Source organism: Leopardus geoffroyi, chromosome D1 (assembly GCF_018350155.1).
Source record: "Leopardus geoffroyi isolate Oge1 chromosome D1, O.geoffroyi_Oge1_pat1.0, whole genome shotgun sequence".
NCBI lineage: Eukaryota > Metazoa > Chordata > Mammalia > Carnivora > Felidae > Leopardus > Leopardus geoffroyi.
The window spans coordinates 109,228,116-109,246,906 of record NC_059329.1 but is presented as its reverse complement, the minus strand read 5'-3'; the positions used below and the strand labels follow the sequence as shown (position 1 = coordinate 109,246,906).

General features: G+C 47.7%; 1 protein-coding gene across 4 annotated transcripts; it reads right to left on the bottom strand.

Annotated features, from left to right (window-relative positions):
• Positions 1–190: 190 nt before the first annotated feature.
• SF3B2 (splicing factor 3b subunit 2) lies at positions 191–17,600 on the bottom strand. 4 transcript variants are annotated; one of them, XM_045486834.1, is made up of 22 exons: positions 17,205–17,600; positions 16,979–17,025; positions 16,601–16,678; positions 15,591–15,839; positions 15,324–15,374; positions 12,766–12,883; positions 11,920–12,020; positions 11,516–11,612; positions 11,243–11,334; positions 10,645–10,860; positions 10,358–10,495; positions 10,111–10,191; positions 9,668–9,895; positions 8,738–8,887; positions 7,733–7,822; positions 7,513–7,620; positions 6,157–6,264; positions 5,735–5,877; positions 5,550–5,651; positions 1,034–1,133; positions 758–943; positions 191–437 (listed from the first exon to the last, which is right to left on the bottom strand). In XM_045486834.1, exons 1-22 carry the CDS (start codon positions 17,335–17,337, stop codon positions 366–368), a joined length of 2,688 nt encoding a protein of 895 aa, XP_045342790.1. In that variant the 5' UTR covers positions 17,338–17,600; the 3' UTR covers positions 191–365. The 4 variants fall into 4 exon arrangements, with proteins under 4 accessions (XP_045342790.1, XP_045342788.1, XP_045342792.1 ...); XM_045486832.1 differs by having other exon boundaries at positions 16,979–17,028; positions 17,205–17,388; XM_045486836.1 differs by having other exon boundaries at positions 15,324–15,371; positions 17,205–17,381.
• Between the last annotated feature and the right edge of the window lie 1,191 nt (positions 17,601–18,791).

The following is an 18,791-nucleotide window of genomic DNA, read 5'->3' as shown; positions in this document are numbered from 1 at the left end:
GCATCTGACTCTTGATTTCGGCTCAGGTGGTGACCTCACCGTTCAAGCCCCATGTCAGGCTCCGAGCTGACAGTGCAGAGCCTGCCTGAGTTTCTCTCTCTGCCCCTCCCTCTCTCTTGTTCTCAAAATAAATAAATAAACTTAAAAAAAAAAAAACACACATAAAAAAAACGAAGGAGGATCAGAAGTGTTACATATGCATCTCTTTCCTTGGGAAACAGCTTTATTTACAAAACAGATCTAAAATAAGAACATGAAATGACAAGCCCTTGGGAACTATGGGAGAGCTGGCTCTCGGGGACCATGTGTGAAGCCCAAGCATCCAGACAAAGAGCTGAAAGGAGGGCCAGGTATGCGAGGGGGACCTAAAATTTGAACTCCTTATATTTCTTGCTGCCCCCGCGGCTGTCCTGGGGCTGAGCTTTCCGTTTCTTTTGCTGGAGGAGAGAAAGAGAAACAGGTTACAACAAGTGAAACAACCCACTGATCCCCAAGACAAGGGTGGGCAGCCTGACTCAGCCACACAGATCTGTGGAAAAGAGTGCTAAAACTGGATTCTCAGACTTGGATGAGCTCCCCTCCCTGTGCCTTAGTTTCATCATCCTTAAAGAGGGCAGCCCACCAGAGGATTTCTAAGGTTTCCAGCACCAGGGAAGCTCAGGGCAGCAGACAGAGAGGACACCACTCCACTGAAAAAGGAGTCCCTGGTACCTAGTTCCTGGCTCACACCCAGCCGGGTTCCCCTGTGACCTCCTACCTTCTGTTTGGCAGCATGCTCAGCCACCATGTCACTGAAGTCTTCCTTCTCCACCTGTGCCTGCTGCTCCCGCACATGCTCCTCATACTTCTGGGTCATGGCCATGGGATCCAGCTCCAACTCTTCAGGTGCCAGGGCCACTTCCACACCTTGCAGCTCAGGAGCTGGGCCCTTCCGGCTCATAACCTAGAAAAGGGATCAGAGTCTTGTCATCTACAGAGAGGCTTAGAAGACTTAGTTTCCGCCCCCTTTTCCAGCCCCCAAAAGAATACTCACTGTGGACATGTCATAGATATGGGTTGATCCCATCATGGCTCCCCCAACAGTGGCCGTTCTCTTCTCTGGTAACACAGTGAAAAGCTGAGGTGTCTCACTTCTGCAGAGGACAATGGGATCAGGCCCAAAAAGGAAGGGATAAAAGGGTTTCCAGAAGAGGAAGCAAAAAGAACATGAGCAGCACCTCCACCCAGCTCCCGGAAGAGATTCCAAGACACCCAGAGGAAAAACAATGCCTAGGCCGCCTCTGCAGGTCATGGAGACCCACAAGAAGAAAGGATTGTGTCAGTGGGGAGAGGGGTGGGATGGCACTGATTCCAGGAAATATAGCCTGGAAGGAAAACAGAGACTGAGTTAAGGGATCCCCTGAACCAAGTTTAGAGATCAGAGTCCAAGATTCCCACACGTGAAGAAGGGCTAAGGGTCAGGCTTAAAGTTTCTGAAAGAACTCTGGTACACAGAAGATGGCAGGAGAGAAGACACTACAATAGCTCCTGCCCAAAGTTGTACCTGGGATTCTAACACAGAGAACTTAAACTTCCAATACTTCCTAGGGTGCAACCACCATCCAAGCCAGTCTTACCTAATCCTTGTTCCCTATACTCCAACCATAGTACCCTTCTTTCTTTTCTTCCTTGAATATGCAAAACCTGAGACTTCTGCTTCTGGAGAAGGAGTAGCAGGGACCAGATTTACCCTCCCACCTGAAACAACCAAAAAATGGGCAGAACACAAGAAACAAAGGACATGGGGTAACAAAGGGGAGCGACTCATGAGAGACAGGAAACAAATGAGGTGTGTCCTTCAGTTGCCCTGTCTACTGCAGTGAGAGAGTCTGCAGGCCATGAAACGAGGGGGAACCCATGTAGAGCCCAGAGGACTTCATGAGTTGAAGGGATGAACCCCAAAGTCCACAAAGGCCTAGGCAGCTAGAGATCACAGGACAGAGTCTCAGGGAAGAGACAGCAGCACAGAGACTTGAGAACTCAAGAGACCTAAAGAGGGCCCTCCTCAAGTACTCAAGGGAGTAAGTACTCTGTGTGAGGAAAGTACCAGAGCCAGGGAAAGAACCACCCACCTGAAAAGCAAGACTTGAGATAATCAAACTGTTTCCAAGTACTTTGATGGTGTTCCTGAACAAAGCTGAAGATTTGTAGAAATACAAAAGAGGGGCGCCTGGGTGGCTGAGTCAGTTAAGCGTCGGATTTCAGCTCAGGTCATGATCTCACCATTCATGAGTTCGAGCCCCACCTCAGGCTCTATGCTGACAGCTCAGAGCCTGGAGCCTGCTTAGGATTCTGTGTCTCCCCCTTTCTCTGCCCCCCGCCCCCTTAAAACATTAAAAAAAATTTTTTTAAGTAAAAAAAAAAAAAAAAAAAAAAAAAAAGATACAAAAGAACCCTGGGCCCAACAAGGTAAATTTCACCAAGTCTGGCCTTCAAACAAAAGTAAACAAGCATGAGCAGCAGCAGAAAACACAATCCTTAATGAGGAAAATAATTAATCAATTTAAATCAACCCAGAACCAGCATGTTATTATAACTGCCTGCCATCTGGTTCAAAAATAGACACCCAGAACATATGAAAAGATCCAAATCATACGGCTAGAGATGAAAACGACACTGGATGGGATTACTGTCAGATTAGAACCCACGGAAAAAACTTGAAGAAACAGGAATAGAAATTTTCTAAAATGAAATACAAAGAGAAAAGGGGTATTTTGAAATGAGCAGAGCATTCATGAGCAGGAGGGCAACTTCAAACACACCTAATACATGTATAATTGGACTTGCCAAAGGGGAGGAGAAAGCAAAGGGAACAGAAAATATATTTGTAGAAATAATCAGATTTTTTCCAAAATTCATAAAAATGATTAACTCACAAATTCAAGATACTTACCTAACCCCACACAAAGAAACATGAAGAAACTACACCATACCACACAGAATTAAATTGTTCAAAATGGGGAAAGAGAAAATCTTAAAAGCTGCCAGAGATAAAAGGACACATTATATACAGAATAAAGAAAGGAATGGGAATGCAAGCTGGTGCAGCCACTCTGGAAAACAGTATGGAGGTTCCTCAAAAAACTAAAAATAGAACTACCCTACGACCCAGCAATTGCACTACTAGGCATTTATCCACGGGACACAGGTGTGCTGTTTCGAAGGGACACATGCTCCCCCATGTTTATAGCAGCACTACCAACAATAGCCAAAGTATGGAAAGAACCCAAATGCCCATCGACAGATGAATGGATAAAGAAGATGTGGGATATATATACGATGGAGTATTGCTCGGCAATCAAAAAGAATGACATCTTGCCATTTGCAACCACGTGGATGGAACTGGAGGGTATTATGCTAAGTGAAATTAGTCAGAGAAAGACAAAAATCATATGACTTCACTCATATGAGGACTTCATTGTTTCACTATATGCCAAGTAATTTGGATGTAAATTTTAAAAAATTAAAATTAAAAAAAATTCTTAAAAAAAAAGAAGGAAGGAAAACAGACTTCTCATCAGAAACAATGCAAGAAAGTCACCACAGCAACATCTTTAAAATACTGAAAGAAATAAAAAAATTTAATAAAACACTGTCAACCTAGAATCCTATACCTGGCCAAAATCTTCCAAAAATCTTTGAGGAGTACCTGGGTGGTTCAGTCAGTTAAGCCTCTGACTTAGGCTCAGGTCATGATTTCACAGTTCATGGATATGAGCCCCCACAAAGGGCTCTGTGCTGACAGCTCAGAGCCTAGAGCCTGCTTCAGAATCTGCGTCTCCCTTTCTGTGCCCCTCCCCCTGCTCGCCCTGTTCTCTGTCTCTCTCAAAAATAAACATTAAAGGGGCGCCTGGGTGGCGCAGTCGGTTGGGCGTCCGACTTCAGCCAGGTCACGATCTCGCGGTCCGCGAGTTTGAGCCCCGCGTCGGGCTCTGGGCTGATGGCTCAGAGCCTGGAGCCTGTTTCCGATTCTGTGTCTCCCTCTCTCTCTGCCCCTCCCCCGTTCATGCTCTGTCTCTCTCTGTCCCAAAAATAAATAAACATTGAAAAAGAAAAAAAAAAATTAAAAAAAAAAATAAATAAACATTAAAAAAAAAAAAATTCTGGGGCGCCTGGGTGGCTCAGTTAAGCATCCGACTTCGGCTCAAGTCATGATCTCACAGTTCGTGAGTTCAAGCCCCATATAGGGCTCTGTGCTGACAGCACAGAGCCTGGAGCCTGCTTTGGATTCTGTGTCTCCCTCACTCTCTGCCCCTCCTCCACTCAGGTTCTATCTGTCTCTCTCTCAAAAATAAACACTTAAAAAAAAAAATCTTTCAAAAGGACAAGTGAAGAAGTTTTGAGACTGCCAACACTTGAAAGAATTCATGACCAGCAGCCACACAAGAAATGCTGAAGGAAGCCTTTGTACACAAAGAAATGAAAGATCACTGAAAATGGCAATTACATAGCTTAATATATGACTAATTATGTAAATCTCTCTAAAAGATAACTTAAAAAAAAGACAACTGACCTTTTAAACGAAAATAACCACAGTGTAGGATTTATACCATGTAACAGTAAAAAGCGTGACACAGTACAAAGGTTGGGAAGAGAGAAATAGAAGTGTGCTGTTGTTAGGTGCTTGCTACTCTCCAGAAGTGGCATATCACTTGAAGGCAGACTGTGATAAGGATGGGTATTATAAACCCTACAGCAACCGCTAAAAATAACAAAACAGAGCTTTACAGTTAGTAAGTCAACAAAAGAGATAAAATGGAGTCATAAAAAATGTTCTATTGAGGCGCCAGGGTGGCTCAGTCGGTTAAGCATCCAACTTCAGCTCATGTCATGATCTCGCAGTTCACGAGTTCAAGCCCCATGTCAGGCTCTGTGCTGACAGCTCAGAGCCTGGAGTCTGCTTAAATTCTGTGTCTCCCTCTCTCCCTCTCCATTCCCTCTCTCTTGCTCTCAAAAATAAATAAACATTAAAAAAAATGTTTTTAACATTCTATCAATCTAAAACATAGGAAAATGGGAAGATGGAACAAAGAACTGTACGGGCAGAAAAGAAGATTATCTCATGGAAAAGGGGCCAATTCACCAAGAAGACTGGACAATCCTACACATTTATGTCCCTATTAAGAAAAGTTCCATGGCAGGACCATGTGAAACCCATGCCTGTCTTAGGCACTTCTGGTTCCTCCTGCCCCAGATCACCCTGTGGCTGGCTCTTTCCTAACATTCAGCTCTCAGCTCAAATACCTCATCAAGGCTTTCCCAAAGACCTCCCCACCCCCCAAATCTCTCTACATCCCATTACCTACCTTACTTTGCTACACCATCCTATCTCCACCTGAAATTACCTTGTTCTCTAATGAACTGCTTACCAAGCGTTTTTCACTGCCTAGAGCAGTGCCTGGTGTTCAATAACTGATTCACAAGGGAAGGAAAGGGGGGGAAAGTCAGCTGGCCAACCCAGAGGCTGAAGGGAAAAGTCCTTCCCTCTCAGCCCTGCCTGGCTCCCTCACCCGTCCATCGCTTCCTCAATCTTCTTCTTCCTCAGCTCGATGAGCTCAGGGGTCTCCATGCCAGCCGGCACTGACGAGAACCCTCCAGGAGTGATGAGGCCACTGTGAAGACAGAAACAAGCTCTGAAGTAAGGAGAAGGCCCGCAATGCCGGACTACTTTAGAGACAGACCCTGCTCTCCCCACCTGTCTGCAGGGGTAATAAAGCCTGTCTCATCTGGTTTATCTTCATCACTTTCTTCCTCTTCCTCTTCTTCCGAAGACTCCTCATCGGATGGCTCCAGCTCCCCCCAAGGGGTCCTATCAATCTCTTCCTCCTCAGTCTTGGTCTGAAAGAGATCATTCATTCATTCAGCAAATGTTTACTATAAGCCTATCATGTGTCAAGTTGTTGTAAACTGAAAGAATATAAAAGTAAACAGACAGACAATAGCCTCCATGTAAGGAGAGCTCATAGTCTAGTGGAGAGCCTGCAACACATCTCAGGAAATGCATACCCTTTTTCAGACTTTGAAACTTCAGAACACCCACCTCCTCCCTGATAATGAATCTATAAACCAACTGTCTCTAAACTTCATGACCTCAAGTAAGACAGTCATGGTCTATACCTGAAATTCGGCAGCATTGGTTCCGAACACATCACCGTAGAGTGGTTTCCCAGTCTCATCTACTGGGGGTTTGCCCCAGCCACCAGCGTGGTACCCAAAGGAACAGCTCTGCGAGACAGGAAATGCAAGTCAGTTCTGCTCCTAAGCTCTAAAACCTGGAGCTCTGAAGCCCTGGAGAAAAGTCACACTACAAAGAATAGAAACTAGCACTTGGTAACTCTGGAAACTATGATTTCAGAGAAGAATTAAACATCATAAAGCATTATAAAGCAAAAGTAATAAGCAACAAAAATCCAGAGGCAATAGGATGGGAAGATGGGAAGCAGAAAGCAGACTAATAACCTCAGCCTTCAGGGTAGAGCCCATGCTGTCTCAAACTAAAAAAAGTACTTTAAAAAACAGAACTCTAACTTCTTCCTGATTTTTTCCTAACTTTGAAAATTCTCTCTCTCCCTTTTCCCCTCTCCTGGGCTCTCACGTGCTCTCCCTCTTTCTCTCTAAAGATAGATAAACAGAAACTTCTTTAAATGTTTGTTTATTTTTGAGAGAGAAACAGAGCACAAGCAGGGGGGACAGAGACAGATGGAGACACAGAATCTGAAGCAGGCTCCAGGCTCTCAGCTGTCAGCACAGAGCTCAAGGCTTGAGCTGCGGGGCTCGAGCTCACGAACCGTGAGATCATAACCTGAGCTGAAGTCGGATGCTTTACCGACTGAGCCGAGGCAGAAGTTTTTATCTGAAGTTTAACAATTCCTTCTTTTCACTTTAATGAGTTTCCTATCTATTAAAATTTTTACGTTTATTTATTTTTGAGAGACAGAGAGAAACAAAGCATGAGCGGGGGAGGGGCAGACACAGAGAGGGAGACACAGAATGCAAAGCAGGCTCCAGGCTCTGAGCTGTCAGCACACAGCCCAATGCAGGGCTCGAACCCACAAACCGTGAGATCATGACCTGAGCTGAACTCAGTGTTTAACCAACTGAGCCACCCAGGCACCCCATTAAAATTGTTTTAATTTAACGCTGCATGTTCAAAAATGAAAACTTAATGCCATTCTTGAGATAAAATTATTTCTATCAACGTATGTATCAGAAACACATTTGCCAAATTTTAAATCTTGATTATTTCTGAGTGATGAAATTATGGGTGATTTATTTTCATCTTTGAACTTGTTAAATCTAATTAACTATTTTATGACGAGCATGTCAGATTTTTTGAAAAACAAAAACTATTACCCTTTTTTGGGGGAAGAAAAAAGAGAAAGAGAGACATGGTGGGATGAGAGAAGGAAAACTACATCATCCTCTAGTTAACAAGCAGGGGCAGCTAAAAATGAAAGAAAGGACAGTATTCACCTCAGGGATGGGGGAGTTCAGCCCAGGAATTTTCAGGTTGGGGTATGACGGGGGTGGTCCATATCGCTGCATGGCAATCAGCCACGGGGGAGGGACCTTGTGGGCATTCTGCAGGAAAAAGAGAACAGGATATCATCTGCCCAACCCTGTCCTTTGTCTCCCTTCTGCCCTAATTCCCACCCTCTTCTTGGCTTCCCCAGTCAAGGTAACTGGCACTCACTGGTCCTACTGGCATCCCCAAGGAAATCCTCAGCTCATCAGACAGATCTCCTGGCTTCTTCTCCTTCAGTCGTGTTTCAAACTCCTTCCCCTGAGAAAAAAAGCAGAGCACGCTGTATTATCAATGCCAGACACACACCGGGAGTTCAATGGCAAGAGGACAAGAGAACAAAGATGAGAAGTCCCAATCCACACCAGATACAAAATCCCACTGAGGGCTGCTTAGTGCTTGTCGATTCTCAGCACTCCTTTCCCTGGCTAACGTAGGAAAAAGAAAGGCCAGGAAGGAGGGGAGAATCAAGATTTCCAGTGCTGACATTAACCCACTAGAAAAACATGGCCAGATTTAGGGCCTGCTTTCTCCTCTGTAAAATGAGGGCACTCAACAAGATCATCTCCAAGATCCTTCCACCTCGAAAATTCCCTAATATCACGGTGACTACTACTATTTCAAGGATCAGGAAAAAAATAAAAACTTTTCTCTCACCCTCAGTCCTAATTGTTTTATACAAGCATCCACCACTTGGCCCTCTGTCCCTAACCAATTACCACTTTTTAAAGACATGGTCTGGATCTCTCCTCCCAAAAAACTACCTCATTTTATTTTATTTTATTTTATTTTATTTATTTTTTTTAACGTTTATTTATTTTTGAGACAGAGACAGAGCATGAACGGGGGAGGGTAAGAGAGAGAGGGAGACACAGAATCTGGAACAGGCTCCAGGCTCTGAGCAGTCAGCACAGAGCCCGATGTGGGGCTTGAACTCACGGACCGCGAGATCATGACCTGAGCCGAAGTCGTATCCTTAACCGAATGAACCACCCAGGCGCCCCAAAACTACCTCATTTTAAGATTTCAAATTCTACTCCATCCAAGGGGAGTTAATGAACAATTCTAAGGCTGAGGGTAGGAGCCACTGCACCAGCTTAGAAAGCCTTCCCAACCAAGAGTCACACAGCCATGACCAACGGCCCAGCCTTTGCTCCCCAGCCCCCGCGCCCGAACCTCATAGTATAGGTCCCCGTGGATGGTCAGTTTGGGCTTGGTCTGCCACTTGAAGAAAGCATCGTGCAGTTTCTGGTAGTCAATGTCAATCTTCCCCATCTTGGGCCGAACCTTCTCTCGCATTTTGGACTTCATGGTCTTCTGTTCTTCCTGTGGAGAGTGGCAGAAGATAGGTCATAAAAGGTATTCACCAAGTTTGACACTTCCAAAGAAATAAAGAAAAACCTCATTTACGTCATTCCACAAGTCACCAAAATCCTTCCCGTTCAAACCTCTCAAACTTACGTAATCCATATTGCGCAAAATCGATGTATCATATAAAATCATCCTTGGCTACGAATGTCGATAAATATTCTTTTAAGCCATCTGATCAAGAGACTGACCTCATTAGCTGCCTCCAGAGAGAACTGGGTGACCGCAGTCTAACTGGGAGGCAGTTTTCATCGCGTACTTCTGTACCTCCTGAATTTTTTGCAGTACACACAAGTATTAGCTACTCAAGGTAGATAATTTAATTTAATTTAAAAACTTGGATCTAAGAAGTTACACAGCTGCGATGGATCTCTAGCCACAAAACGTATCAGGCTCACATTGGTAACAGAAAACGGTGGACACAGCCAAAGGCAGCCTGCAGGAAAAGGAGTCACTGTGTGCAGACAGCTCAAAGAGCTGGTAGTGCAGGCGGGGGACGACCGAGGAGACAAGACGGACACCTAGCTCGGAACACCGAGGCAAGCTCTGTCTACCCTTCACGAATTGATGTCTTTCCCTCTCATCCTGTGTCATATGCAGTGCTGACTTCTGGAGAACGGATAATTAGACAGTTAAGAAGTAGACAGGTTTGGGGAACAAGATACCTGATTTTCAAACAGGCTGATATTAAGGATGTGGATCCTGCAGGGCAAATCTGAGCCCTGCCCCGTCCCTTACCTTCTCCTGCAAGGCCTCCCGCATCTCCTGGATGCCTGTGCGTTTGATGAAGTCTGGCAGCTCGAAGGGAGGCTTCTCAATGCCTCGTTTGCCTTGTAGGTACTTGCGCTTAAAACACCAGTGGCGTGGCACAGGCACAGAATTCCTGGTGGCCTTGAGGTGAACCAAGAGCTTGGGGTCCTGTGCGGTGACATCATGCATCTCCACAACGTCAGGCCGAGCCACGAGCTGGAAACCATAGCAACGTGCCGCTAGAAAGCCCCAACCTCTCAAATCTAAAACTTTCTCTTTCTCTTCTTCAAAGGACACATACCTAAGTCACCCAGGCCTCCTTCAAAACCCTCCTCCCTATCCCCCAAAGAAAACCCCTGTGGATTTCTAGGAGCTCCTCATGGGGTCTCACGGCCAGGCTCCGGGCTCCGCTGGATCATCTAGGGTCTCACCTGCTTGAGTTCAGCCACAGTGAAGCGATTCATTCGGCGCAACTTTTTCTTGGACAACTTGGGGGCCTCGGGCTTCTTCTCCTAGAACAAAACCATCACTTCTTTTGAGCAGGACTATTAGGAGCGAATCACACTGCCCAGCTCACCCCAGAGGGATTCTCCTTTCCAAGAGTTCACCATGGTCCCTCACGGGTTGCATCTCAGCCATCTCAAGTCCCTATCTCCCCGACAGTGGAGGGGGCCTCACCTGTTCATCATCACTGCTATCGTCGTCACTGTCCTTGTGCTCCTCCTCAAAGCCCTTCTTCTTAGGGGCTGCAGAGTTCTCCAGTTTGTCAAGTTTCTCTGGCTCCTTCTCTTTCTCCTTCTTCACATCATCAGTGAGCTGAGGAGACAGACACCATGGAAACCCCAGCTGTGTCTCTCCCTAGTTCTTGAACCCAGCGCTGTAAAGATGCCCTCCTTACTGTCTTTCCCCATCCCTGCCCCTTCCCCGCTCAGCTTTGCCCCTTCAGAGTATGCTGCTCCTTGTACCTTGAAAGCCTCAAAAATCCTCTTGAAGAAGATGAAGTTGGGCTCATAAATTTCAGGTTCTTCGGTCACGTACTCAATTTCAACATCAGCTGCCGGGGAGTCAGAGCCACGGGACCGGGTTGATTCTTTCTCTCGGTCCCCAGAGCTCTCAGAGGATGCCCCCCGAACCCGCTGGGGCTTTTTCTTCTTCTTTCGGTTCCGACGTTTCCGATTTTTCTGCCAAAATAAGGAAAACCAATTGGGTCAGAGAATCCAAGTACCATGCCTGCTGCCTAATTTCCTCATCCAATTTCCCCAAAGAGCTAAGAAAAGACGCCTTGAAGTCAGGCTCCAAAGTTCTGCCCCTCTCAAGCTGTGTGCCTTTCAGTAAATTGCTGCACCTCTCAGAACCTCAGTTTTTGCAGCTATAAAACAAAGGCATGCACAGTACTCTGCACTCCAAAGATTTACGGCAATTAAATGAAAAAAAAAATCCCTAAAATGCGTAGGACAGAAACTGGCACAAAATAGCAGCTACTACACATTAGAACTGGTGTTCTAATTTAGTGCCCAAATACTGTCTCCTGACGTTCCTTCCAGACTCAGCTCCATCCCATACCTCTTTCTTGGATACAGACACTGTGTCCTCCTCAGTCTCTGACGCTGACTGGCCCAGGGATGAGCGAGTGTCCGTTTCCATTTCCTCTTCCTCTGTAAGGGAGGAAGGTGGCTATCAGACTCCCCACACTGGTACCCTGCCACTCGCCCGCAGTAACTCCTCTTTACCGAGAGCCAGTTTCTCTCTCAAACCCTCCTTGGGGAAGGGATGGAAGAATGCAGACTCGGCCGCAGCCTCTCTGTCCCTGCAGCCCGTAGGACACAACACACTCACCCTGCTGAGAGTTCATCTCTTCCTGGCGGCTCTCCTTCAGCTGCAGGATCTTTTCCAAAGCCTGGGGGATCTTGGGTCCCACAGAGGGGTCATCCATCTGCAACAGACAACCCAGGCAGAGGGGATGATCCCAGGATTTCCGCCTCTTGTACCAGAAAGGCTGCCAGCCAGGGGATGTCAACAGCAGACAGCAACACTGACTGCGTCAAATCATCCCTCAGCTCCCCTCAGAGTGAACCTCTGCCCCAGAAACGTCTCCCAGGCCCTATTTCCTGCCATATCTTGATATGCTTTAACGAAGCATGGCTTCCTCCTTCACCCTCCCGCCCCCAGAAGTCCTCCCATCTCCCAGAATTCTCCTAAACCACCCTCTCCTGTCCCTAGAAAGAAATCACCAATCTCACCTCTCTATTCTCATCTCCAGGGGGTGGCGGGGGACCACGAGGCCGGGGAACTGGGGCCCCCATGGGCAAAACAGTGGGAGTGGGGCCCACCGGAGCAGCAACTGTGAGAAGAAAGAAATGCAAGGTCAAAAGAGACAGAACACCCGTTTTAAAAATTACCTTCTTTGGGGCCACCCGACCAGTTCAGTTGGTTAAGCACCCAACTTTTGATTCGGCTCAGGTCATGATCTCATGGTTCATGAGTTCGGGCCCCACATCGCGCTCTGCGCTGACAGCACAGAACCTGCTTAGGATTCTCTCTGCCCCTCTCCCACTCATTCAAGTGTGAGCTCTCTCTCTCTCAAAAATAAACATTAAAAAGATCATCTTCTTTGCTAAAGGTGTGATAGCCACCCTTAGGGGGAGGGGCTGACAGGGAGTCAGTGAGAGCTTCTGGGGTGCTAGTAATATTTTGGTTCTCGGTCCAGGTGCCGGTTGCATGAGTGGTCAGTTTTAAAATTTTTTTTTTTTTTTTCAACGTTTATTTATTTTTGGGACAGAGAGAGACAGAGCATGAACGGGGGAGGGGCAGAGAGAGAGGGAGACACAGAATCGGAAACAGGCTCCAGGCTCTGAGCCATCAGCCCAGAGCCCGACGTGGGGCTCGAACTCACGGACCACGAGATCGTGACCTGGCTGAAGTCGGACGCTTAACCGACTGCGCCACCCAGGCGCCCCAGAGCGGTCAGTTTTAAACAATTCATTGGACCGTACACTTACAATATATGCACTTTACGGGGTACATACTTACGTGCAAGAGTTTTCGATCGTGTTCCTTTCCCTTCCCTTCCATTTCCAAGGTCTTACCTCGAGGACCCAGAGGAGTGCGAACACCAATCTGACCCATGTCTTGTGGGGGCCGAGGGACTGGGGTGCCCATCTTTGCAATCTCCTGCTGCCGTTCTTGCTCCAGGAGCACAGCTGCCTGCCAGAGACATGGGAGTGAAGACACAGCTTGGAAATCCATCGAACAGCCAGCCTCTGGCAAGTGGATTCTTTAAGTCAAGTAACAGACCCATGGAGAACAATCAGGTACGGCTGAGTTTGGACATCCTCACCACCTGCACCTTTCTAGACTACTGATCCAAATGGAGGAGACCTCCCCTCCTGTCAGAAAAGGAAACCCCTGGAAATAAAAAAACAAAAACAAAGAAAAAAAAACAGCCCAGGAAACTCCTGGCTCCTAAAAGAGAACTTAACACTTAGCTTAACACTTAACACTTCTCCTAAGAGAACTTAGATAGCTACACACTATCTTCTATTTTCTAACAATGGTTTTTTCCAAGAAGTTATTCTTTTTTATTTTGAGAAGGAAAGAGAAAGAGCACACACGAGCGCACGCGAGAGTACTAGTGGGGGAGGAGCAGAGAGAGGAAGACAGAGAAGCCCAAGCAGACTCCTTGCTGTCAGCGCACAGCCTAACTCGGGGTTCAACCTCCCAAACTGTGAGATCATGACCTGAGCTGAAACCAAGAGGTGGACAGTTAACCAACTGAGCCACCCATGTGCCCTAAGGCATTAAGTTATCTTTAAGGAACAATAAATACGTTTCTTATACCTGCTCCTCAAGATCTAGCACAATCTAGGGAAAAAGAGCACTTTGTAAACAATTCCACATTCACTCCTATTAATGCTTATTTTCTAATACTCGCAGTAACCCACTGGGATCAACTGATAAAACCCATCTCTGGGACTGAATGTCTTATGTATCATTCCCTAACTTACACCTACCACAGTCTAAATACGAATAAATGGCAAAATGAACCCAAAGTCCTCCCCAAGGTACCAAAAACGACATCACATAGAACTAATAGAGATTAGCAAACTTTTTTCTGTAATAGGCTAGATAGTAAATATCTTAGGCTATAAGGACTGTTGAAAAGACTACAGTATATTCCTGATTTGTTTCCTTTTTTTTTTTAATTTTTTTTTTCAACGTTTATTTATTTTTGGGACAGAGAGAGACAGAGCGTGAACAGGGGAGGGGCAGAGAGAGAGGGAGACACAGAATCGGAAACAGGCTCCAGGCTCTGAGCCATCAGCCCAGAGCCTGACGCGGGGCTCGAACTCACGGACCACGAGATCGTGACCTGGCTGAAGTCGGACGCTTAACCGACTGCGCCACCCAGACGCCCGGTTTCCTTTTTTTTTTTAAATAATCCTTTAAAGATACATAAGCTGGGGCACCTGGGTGGTTCAGTCAGTTGAGCACCCACCTTCAGCTCAGGTCACGATCTTACATTTCAAGAGTTCGAGCCCCACATCGGGCTCACTGCTGTCAGCACAGAGCCCCCTGTGGATCCTCCATCCCCCTCTCTGCCCCTGCCCCATTGGCACTCTCAAAAATAAACAAACATAAAAAAAAAAAAAAATTAGGGGCGCCTGGGTGGCGCAGTCGGTTAAGCGTCCGACTTCAGCCAGGTCACGATCTCGCGGTCCGTGAGTTCGAGCCCCGCGTCGGGCTCTGGGCTGATGGCTCAGAGCCTGGAGCCTGTTTCCGATTCTGTGTCTCTCTCTCTCTCTGCCCCTCCCCCGTTCATGCTCTGTTTCTCTCTGTCCAAAAATAAATAAACGTTGAAAAAAAAAAAAATTAAAAAAAAAAAAAAAAGTTCTTTAAAAAAAAAAAAAAAAAATTAAAGACAGATAAGCCATTCTTGGTGGGTGGCTCAGTCGGTTGAGAGTCCAACTCTTGATTTCGGCTCAGATCATAGTCTCACAGTTTGTGGGATCAAGCCCCATGTTGGGCTCCACACTGGCAGCATGGAGCCTGCTTGATATTCTCTCTCTCTCTCTCTCTCTCTCTCTCTCTCTCTCTCTGTCTCTGCACCTCCCCACCCACATGCACATACTCTCTTTCCCTCAAAGTAAATAAATAAACTTTAAAAAAAAAAAAAAAAAAAGAGGGGCAAGTGGGTGGCTTAGTCAGTTTGGCCACTGACTCTTGATTTCGGCTCAAGTCATGATCTCAAGTTTCATGAGTTCAAGCCCTGTGTCGGGCTCTGTGCTGACTGAGCAGAGACTACTTGGGATTCTCTGTCTTTCTCTGTCCCTCCATTAGCCTCTCTCTCTCTCAAAATAAATAAACTTAAAAAAAATTTTTTTTAATAGTAAGTAAATAAATAAATAAATAGAAAGAAAAAAGAGAAAAACCACTCTTAACTCCCAAGCCCTACAAAAACAGATCACAGTCTGTAGCTGATCAACTCCTGGGCTCCAGAAAAGATGGGATTATCTGGGAGATACTAGAATTTAAGGATGAGATGACCTCCACGGAAAATCTGAATGGTGCATCATGTTTTGGACACTAAGCACTAAAGTGACAGCCAGTGGACTGGACCATGGGGCCAAAGGTTGGGGGGCATTACCCGCTTCTGCTGCTCCAACAGCTCATGTTCCTTCAGTGAATGATCTCCCTGCTTAAAAAACAAAACAAGGTTACGTCGGCACCACCACCCCACGGGCCACACTGCCATAGCTCTGCTTCCTGGGGTTCTTCCAGGCTAGGGTCTATGTTCTAGTCTTTGGTCCAGACCTGCCCCGAGGAGTTGGCCCCAGGATCCAACTCTCTCTGAGGCTCCATTTCCCCTTTAGGACCCTGAGGAGACCCAGGCCCAAGCTGACCCCTGTCCCACCTGCTTGGCACGCTCCTCTTGCTGCATCAGCAATGCTGCCTGCTGCTGCGCCAGCTTTAGCCGCTCCTCCTCTGACAGAGCCACAGGCTCACCCACCCGGAGAGGAGGCGGGGGTCCCAAGTTTGGTGGGCGAGGTCCAACTGCCATAGGAAAGCCAAGGCCAAGGCCTGGTGGAGGTGGTGGGGGTGGCGGAGGAGGTTGCAGAGGGGGGAGTCCCATGGGTGGTGGCGGCATGGGAATCCCAGAGAGCTGTGGAAAAAAATGTGAACATCAACTAGGAAACATTTCTCTACTGCAGATATTTGCCGGGGATCTACTGTGAGCCAGGTGCTGGGATTCAAAGTCGAATAACAAATAGTTCTTGTGCTCAAAAAGAGAATACTCTATAGCAGTATCAGTGAAACAAGATGCTAACTTTGGGGCACCAACCAACGAAAGCTATAGACTCTCTCCCCAAAAAAACATGAATACAGATTTTGCATACAATTTCAGGAGATTCAAGAACACCTCTAAAGTCCACCTGGGAACTCCTCATCCCACACACAAAAATCAACAAAACCCGTCAGAGCCACTGTCCTAGAGAAAAAGTCACATCCTGGCTCAGAAAGGACATGGAAGTTGAGAAGACTTAACACAGGAGCCAGTGTGTCCCAATGACTCACTAAATGTAAAGGACATGAAACCAAATCAGGGAGTGAGCCATAATGTCTCGTTAAATAAAACGAGAACTGTGTCCTGGAAAGGCAAAAAAGAGTTATTTCCAGTAGAAGGAGGATAAAGTCTGGCTTCCAGACTATTTAAGCTGGGATCTTAAAAGACAGACAGACTTTGGAGAAACAGACATTGATTAAGGAAGGAGGGGAGGATCATGACCAACGGAAAACTAAAGAGCTCCCAACTGTCTTTGCATTACCTCTCTGCCCAATCTGTTAGTTGCATCCGCAATACACTTAATGTGAGACGGGCTACCTGAACAGAAGGCATCTTATAAAGCAGAACAACCTCCTTACCTGTGCCGACATGGGAGGAGGAGCTGCTTTGTCCCCATCTTCACCTCTCAGAACCGGCCGATTCAGCACGATGCCAGTCTGCAAAAGAGAAAGAACTCCAGGTCAGTCCAAGAAGAGCTGTTCCATAAAACGACATTCACTCCCATTCATTCGACAAAATTTAACCAGCGCCTGTCTGACAGAGCTTGGGCTAGGTACTGAAGAGAACTAATATATATACAGAAACGATTACAATTCGTCAGATAATGACAAGAACAGGCAAAAACAGCGAGCCCTTGCTTACTGTGTTTTGGTACGTAAGAAACTAAGACCGAGTCATGACGGATCGCGAAGGCCTCCAGAAACGGCCTATCCCCAAGTCCCGCCGCCAACACTTACCTGGCGAGTGTAGGTCTGCAGCCGCTCCACCAGCTCCTCGCGACTCCCTGCTGGGCAAAGCAAAGGATCAATGGGGTAGGTCAGGCCGAGCAGGCCCGCCTGACCCAGTCGAGCCCCAGCGGTCCGCCTCCGCCCCTCCCCACCGCCTCCGGGTCTCCGGGGTAACCAAGCTCCGCTTCTCCCTAGGCCTACGCTGCTCCGTCTCTTGACCTCCCGATCTCCTTACCCTGGATCGGAGCTCCGATCTCTGCCAGTTTGGCCTGAAGCTCCTGGGCAGCCCAAGCGCCATAATGCCCAGGAGGTGGCGGCGGCGGCAGCTGCAACTCTCCTTTGGGAGGCTCGGGATGCTCGGCCGCCATCTTAGCCGCAGGAAGGCGCGCGACCAACCCGGAAGTTCGGGCCAGACCTGGTGCCCACTTCCCGGAAATTCCGGCAGCGTCTTACGTCACGTCCGGGGGAGGGTTGGCAGGCCCCTTCGGATCCCCAGGTCCCCAGGCGGCCGGGCCGCGAAGCCTTCTGGGAGTCGTAGTACTCGGGTCCCGTTTTCTGAGGGTCCGACTCCGGGAGGATGGATCCGAGCTGAAGCACGGGAAACACTGAAGCTGGAGCGAGGGCGGGGCTATGGACGAAGATAACCCCGCCCAAAGGCGTGCTATCTGCGTCTGACCCGCCCAAGCGCAAATCAGCCTTCCGGCCCGACTCCGAGCTCAGGCGCGAGAGGCCCGGACGCTTACGTTCCTTAGGGAGTCCTAAAGGACTCATTCCCCGGCGGCCGCGGGTTGCGGGCGCCAAGCGGGAGGTTGCAGCCGATGCCTGTGATAAAACAGTATCTGATTGTCTGCCCGCCCACCCCCGGCCCACGGAGGGATGAATGGGCTGAAAGAGGATCGGAGCCGGGAAAGAAGCGGGCTGAGCTCCAGCTGCCGACCTGGGGGAAGGGCCACAGTAAAGCCCCTTTTTCCACCTATCAGTTCCGCTCAAATGTCTCCGTTAAGCTTTCTCCAGTTCCGCTCAAATGTCTCCGTTAAGCTTTCTCCCGCTTTCCTTTCCTTCCTTGGAGCTCCCACAACATGTACAAACATCTACCATTTGTTTTAAAGCCTCGCCCCCTTTTCTCCACCTCCTCCGCAAGAACGTGGTCAGGGACTTAGTCTTTTTGCTGTCTCGCAACATCTGGCGTTCAAGAGCTGCATCGTAATGATTGATGGGGGGGGGGGGGGAACCGAAACGGTCTTTCGGGCAACAGGATTTGCGTAATTTTTAGTCCCGAAAATGAACTGAGGACTTTCTGTCCCCTCATCCCCACCGGCCTACCAGAGGAGTCGACGCTGCCTCACTTACCCACCCTGCCACCACCAGTGGCCTGTGCGTCTGAGGGAGGAATGTGCAGATGCCCCCTGCCTGTCCAGCTCCCACCTTTCCTTATCCTAATCTGTCAGTCAATTCAGTTTCTGTCCTCACCTCCGCCACTAGCTCTGAAGGTCCCCTTCCCATTTTAGCCCTGCCCTCTCACTGACAGGCTCACTGCCTGCGTGAGTGTGTGGTGTTGGGCAAGTGAGCTGGAAAACTCAAATAAAATGGTCTCATTTTCCCCCCACACCCACACCCTTCATATCTTCTTTCTAGCATGCTCCATGTCATTGACTGACCCCCCCCCCAAGGAGAAGTAGCTGAGGGTGAGGAAAAAATAATGGGGTGCCAAGTCTAGGGAAGGTGGGTTCAAGAGAAACAGTAAAGGACTGAGCCAGGAAGGTTGCTCACATCCTAGCCCTGGATAGGAAATTCTCTTTCCTCCTGTCCAAGCCTTGATCCT